This window comes from Chiloscyllium punctatum, chromosome 1, assembly GCF_047496795.1.
Source record: "Chiloscyllium punctatum isolate Juve2018m chromosome 1, sChiPun1.3, whole genome shotgun sequence".
In the NCBI taxonomy this organism is placed as follows: domain Eukaryota; kingdom Metazoa; phylum Chordata; class Chondrichthyes; order Orectolobiformes; family Hemiscylliidae; genus Chiloscyllium; species Chiloscyllium punctatum.
In genome coordinates, this window is record NC_092739.1 from 100,134,261 (window position 1) to 100,140,505 (window position 6,245).

The window sequence follows — 6,245 nt, forward strand, 5'->3', positions numbered from 1 at the left end:
AAGGCTCAGAAAAGGCAGCACAAAACAATTGTTGTTTCTTTGAAAAGTGGAAAAACATTATGAACTCTCACAACAATCCATACCATTGCTGCTTATCTTTTTGAAGCATACACTTGTAGAGTTCCGGCAACAACTCCCTTCTGCAGATTAGTGTACTATCATTGGGGTTTTCATTAGGAAGTTTAAACAGGCATTTTATGCAGAAGAGGCACACACTGCAGGAATGTACAAATCCGAACTTGCTGCCAGTTTGCATTGTACAGGACATGTAGAAGGTCTCAGTCAGTGACGACATGAGTGGGAGAGAAGTGAGATAAAGACACACCTGAGGAAAAATGAGGGAGAAGTTTTAATTATTTTGTCTGGTTTTCAAGTCTGAAATGATTGGCTGTAAATTTCATGTGTCAGTCTCCAGTCTCTGAGCAGCTCTGGGTCCCAAGGGATTGGGTTCCTTTTAGGTATCTCAGGTATCTCATTTGCATGAACAAATCAATGTCTTAAAATTAGTTTCAGGACTTCAGTTTCGATATGTGTACGGGTGAGTGGAGTTTGTGATCTGCAAGCACTGCCCAGTACAAGGTGTTGAGTGATCTCACCAGCATTCCATGGAGAGTTGTCTGGAGACCAATGGAGAAACAGCAGAAACCTTTTAAAAGTTACAGCCAACAAAACCAAGTGTACTCTTCCTAGCTCAATGAAGTTGCTCAAATTTACTTTTGCCCCAGGCTTGCTGCACTCTATCAGAATCCCACTCCTAGAATCCAACTGAGATCTAGGTCAGCATCAGAGCTTGCCAGACTTTTCCAAATGCCGATGGTGAACCCCAACCAGTGCCAGCCTCACCCTGCCACCTTACTAGATGACAGTTCTGAGGCTGTCGAGAGAACAAGAGGGTGCCCATGAGGCATCCTTAAAGATGAGTAAGAAGAGCTTTGAATGTGTTAAGACTGGTCAGGCAGGGCAGAGCAATCAGGAAGAGGAGCTCTCCAATGGCTGTGTTGGAGTTGCAGAGTGACCAGAGTGAGGAGGAACCCTAAACGTGACATGGAACCCCTGGGAAGGAAGACTTCCCCCACACACCACCAACGCTGCAAAGCCACTGCAAAGTCAGCTTGATGTCCCCCACACTGATAGTCCCAGACAGTAGATGGCTGCTTTATTAAAACTGATAAAATGCCAATGGGCTTCAAAAAAACTATGAACAGGTCAGCTAAGTGGATTTCTTTGCCACGCGCTTCTGGTTGGCAGGTGGCCGAGCAGTTGCAGTTCCCACTTTTGGGAAAATGTCATGGAGGCGGAAAGACACTGGGTATCCCTCCCAATAAATGTAGGTGCCATTTTACTATTCTCTCACCTCCCAGTCAGTTTCAGGGGGCTCATAAAATCCTGACTAGATTCTCTGAATGAATAGTTCATCCTTACAGATTGATTCCTATATCACATAACCATTCCACAACTGTATAGTTTCAAACTCAAAGTACAATGACACAGCCCCCTTATTGCAAAACAACGTTGCCTGAAGGCAAACAAATCATTGAAACATCTAGTAACACGCCTATTTGAAACATGAACAAACATGACATTGAGCTATAAGCGAGTGCCTTTGTCATACCCTGTGCGCCTCCTGTTAATTCAGGTTCAGTTAACAAATGCAAAAGGACTGTTCATTGGTAAATTTTCAGGATTAGGTTGCAGTACATGACTGTACAGTGGTGCACATGCAGTTGGGAGTATTTAAAAAAGGTAGCTTGTTTTCTATGTTTAAAGTACGCAGAAAATTTCACACTGAGGTACAAAAAGTAGTAGGAAAGTTGTCTTTTAGCTTTATTGGTCTTTCGTCATTTCCATGTGCTAAATGCTTATCATTTATGGACCTTGAGAGAAATCAGTAAAGGAGTCAAAATAAAACACATCTCTCTCTTAAAGTTCTGAACAATCAATTCATTCTGGTGGAATTTAGAAGACAATTTAAATGTTACCAAAACAGTTGAAGATATCAGCTTTTCAGAACGCTTCATTCTTTTAGTTTGCTCCTTTATTTTAGGAATATTTACCAACAGATTATCAGTCTGGAGGAGACAAACTTAAACATTCACATGGATAAATATGCATTTAAAAGCTTGAATTGTAGTCACTTTTTAAGGATTTTAGTCACTTTTACCAATATAAACAGGAGTTATAAACAGACACTGAAGTTGACTCATACAATAGCATTACGCACAGAGACACTTCTCCCAACAGTGCAAAAATGAGGACAGCTTTCTACAAACAAAGCAAACCAAAATCTATGGTCAATAAAGGTACAAACTAAGATTATGCTAACACATTAAAAACTGTAAGTTTTCGTAACTTTAATTATCATATTTAATGCAGAATATGCCCAAATACTGTAGGTAAAACATTGAAGTAACTCCAAAACTATCTTTCTCAGATATTTCCATAAGCCAAACTTTTCAGAAAAATGAAATACAATATAGACTGACACTGATAACATTCCTACCTTGAACAAGAAGTAAGAAAGAAATAATTCCTTGTCTGTTGGAATCCATAGCTGGTGAGTTCACTCAAATGCAAACTGTCCCTCTGCCTCTGACACAAAGAGTCTGAATGATCACTTGTTGCTGATTACTGTTCAGCCACTTTTACACTGTGTTTATCTACGTTAAACAGCTTCTATCTTGATTAAGTCAGCGTTTATTGTCTGGCTATGACGCTATTTCCTGACTCAGAGACACACCTTTCAAAACTAAAGTTTGAGAAGCTTTTAATCATTTCTGTACACACAGGAAATGTTTCAATCCATTCAGCCTGTTAGTATCATGACTCCGCCCACTGGAAGTTAGTGGCTTCACTGACTGGTCATAAAACCCCTCCTTCGAGGGGAAATATACCTTTGCAGTGCAGTTACTGGTATTCCTTCCTCTTGGCTAAGGAACTACAGTTCTCTTATTTGACAACGACTAGATGAGAAATTTTGTGATTCCTTTGTTTGAACTACCTCTCTTCCATCTTTATCTAACAACTTCTCAACTTTTCTTTAGCATCATGTTTTACATGTGTTATTTTTCTCTATTTCAGGGCAGAATTTTTTTTTGGTTGTGTCCAAGTTACATCAGGGTTTTTGAAAGTTTTTTCACTGCGAGGGGTCTAGTGAGATTTCTCATCTCAGATGAGATCTGACCAAACTGGCCATCATTAACTACTTACGCTCCCCCATGGCATTTTTGAAGCATTAGCAATCCAGCATTCCCCTCACTGGCGAGAGAATGGCATGCCAGCCATGAAGCCATGTTGTCATGGCTGATACTCCCTCGTATATACAATCCCAGTCTTTCACCTTAGTTGCTGTTTAACCACCAGGCTACATGTTTGCCTGTCTGTGGCTATGACCTGTCTGAATAACCTCTCTAAGTCAGCACTCCCATTCCCACCACTGTAAAATCAAATCTTGTCATTGTCCAATAATGGAACACCACACATGGGCAAACAATTGGATAAAACAAACACAGACATGAGCTTCTATTTACAGAATGCAAAAGGGAACAGAAACTAAAATAAAATTTTAAAAATGGCCAACGCTGGGAATATGAAACATAAAACAGAAAATGCTGGAGAAACTCAGCAGGTCTGGCAGCAACTGTAGAGAGAAACAGATTTAATGCTTTGAGTACAGTGACCCTTCCTCTGAACTTTGCCCCTAAAATGTCAACCAGTTTTCACCATCATGATGACAATAGTTTCCAGTTGTCTGCAGCACCCTTTTTTTATTGGTAGTGACTGTCAATGAGGCTCTGTCTGGTTTAGAGCAACCAGTTCAGCTGAGTTCCATCATGGACAAGGTCAGCTTCCTCCTCCCAGTGTCCTTGTGCTCCTCCTCAGAAGGCTGACCCTGCTCCCCCAGTTTATATGCATCCCGGACATCGTATTGTTGCCTGCTCTGTTTGTGCTGGGCATGAAGGTGTGGCAAACCCTGTCTTGACTATACTGGTGGGCAGGAAGTGGTTATAGTGATCCCAGACCATCTGAATATTGATTCATTCTGTGGTGTTGTGTTCGCGTCCTCTCAGTGCCACATGTGTACAGTCAATGGCATCCTGCAGTTGGGGTATGCCAGCTCTTACTCTACATCCTACTGCCCAGAATACAGCACTGACACCACCATCAGGAAGCAAAATGAACCAGTGCACAGATGGCAGTGGTTACTCTCCTGATATGTTTCCGGTTGCACGACTGAGAGATTCCACACAGATCAGGTACTGATTCCTGGCAGAAGCCACTTGTGCAGAAGATCAACACAGCTCTTCACACTGGGAGAGGATGCAGCTTTCAGGTCCCACTGCAGCGTCTAGAACAATTCCATCACGGTGCCCTGGAGCATATGGAGCCTGCGTCTTTCTCATCTCCTGGAAATGGAGTTGGAGTTGAGAAACTTCTGGACCTCCTGTGGACTCCACATATCTTGAGGGGCCCTGCAGCAGTGCCCTCTCTCTGAGCTGAGTACTTCTTATCCCCCATGCAATCCTGCTGCTGCTCCTGGTCTGAGTGCCACATGTGAATGAAAAGGGAACAGTGCAACTGCACCTTTCGATTGCTCCACCCTCATCAAACGCTGAACTTACCATTGCATCCCACACAGATTATTGTTACACTTGCATGATAGATGAGGACTTGGACTGTTTGTTCACACCCGACCTTTGGAAGTTGCCATTTTCCTTCTCTATCCCCATACCTGTTGATGCCATTAGCGTCCATTTTTGTTTTGAACACAATTTTTTAACTTCCATAGCCCTCTGGGGTAGAGAAATCTAAACATTCACAACTTACTGACTGAAGACATTTCTCCTCATCTCAGTTTTAAATGGTCTCCTCTTAGTCTGAGACCATGTCCTATGGTTCTGGTAAGATCCACCAGCCAGGTAAAAATCCATCCCATTATATCCTGTAAGGTCTTGGTTTGTATTAATTAGGTGATGTCTTATTTTTTGAAACTAGACAATAAAGCCTCAACTTCCTTTCATAAGACAATCCCTCCATCCCAGGGATTAGTCTGGTAAACACCCTTTGCCCTCCATTTATGGCAAATATGTTTTTCCTCAGATAAGGAGATCAAAAATGTACACTATATGACAGATAAGGTCTCATCAAAGCTCTATCCAAATGCAGGAGAAAGTGAGGACTGCAGATGCTGGAGATCAGAGTCAACAGGGTGGTGCTGGAAAAGCACAGTATGTCAGGCAGCATTCAAGGAACAGGAGAATCGATATTTCGGGCATAAACCCTTCATCAGGAACGACCCGCGTTTCATCAGGAATGACCTGTGCTTTTTCAGCACCACACTCTCGACTCTGCACCAATGCAGCAAAATATCTTTACTTGAGTACCCAAATCACCTTGCACAGAACGCCTACATACTATAATTGTTTTCTGCTGCTGTAGGCTTAGTTTTAGTAGATAATGAACAAACATACCCAGGACCCTCTCTACATTCACACTTCCCAACCTCTCAATGTTTAAAAAAAACTCTATCCTTTCTACCAAAGTGACTGTCTTAACATTTATTCCATTATATTTCATCTGCTGTGTTCTTGTCTATTCACTTGGCCTATCCAAGTCCCCTTGGGGCTCCCTGCATCTTTGTCAAGGCTTACATATTCATTGAATTTTATATGATCAGCAAAGTTGAAAATATAACATTTGGTCCACACACCATGATTATTTGTAAAGACTGTGAACAGTTGCTACTTCAGGAATGGTACCCCATTAGTAACAGCTTGCTATCCAGTGAGCAATGCACTTACTTCTGTCCTGTTTTCTGAGTTTCATTAACCAATTCTCAATCCATTTCAGCACATTACCTCAATTTTATTTACTTATATCCAATGCGAGCCCTTACCCTTATCAACCCTGAGGGAAAAACCCTACTTAAATGCACATCTCTGGACATTATGGGGCAATTTTATTTATCATGACTAATCTACCTAACCTGGACATTTTGGACAGAGGGAGGAAACTGGAGCACCTGGAGGAAACCCACGCACACACGGGAAGAATGTGTAAACTCCACACAGTCACCCAAGGCTGAAATCGAACCTGGATCCCTGGTGCTGTGAACCAGCTGCAATAACAGCTGTGCCACTATGCTGCCCGATATGCAATGATGAATCATCACAGTAGTCTAAAATTCTGGTTTAATGATTCCAGATCAGCAAACTTGTCCACGCCTGTCAATAGGAAGGGAAAACGAT

General features: G+C 42.0%; 1 protein-coding gene across 1 annotated transcript in view; it reads right to left on the minus strand.

Annotated features, from left to right (window-relative positions):
* Positions 1 to 2,818, minus strand: part of LOC140477769 (integrin alpha-2-like) — a 188,164-nt gene extending 185,346 nt beyond the window's left edge. The window contains exon 1 of the mRNA XM_072571628.1: positions 2,501 to 2,818. Coding sequence (XP_072427729.1) covers positions 2,501 to 2,549 — 49 coding nt within the window. The 5' untranslated portion in view covers positions 2,550 to 2,818. The remainder of the gene's footprint in view (positions 1 to 2,500) is intronic.
* Between the last annotated feature and the right edge of the window lie 3,427 nt (positions 2,819 to 6,245).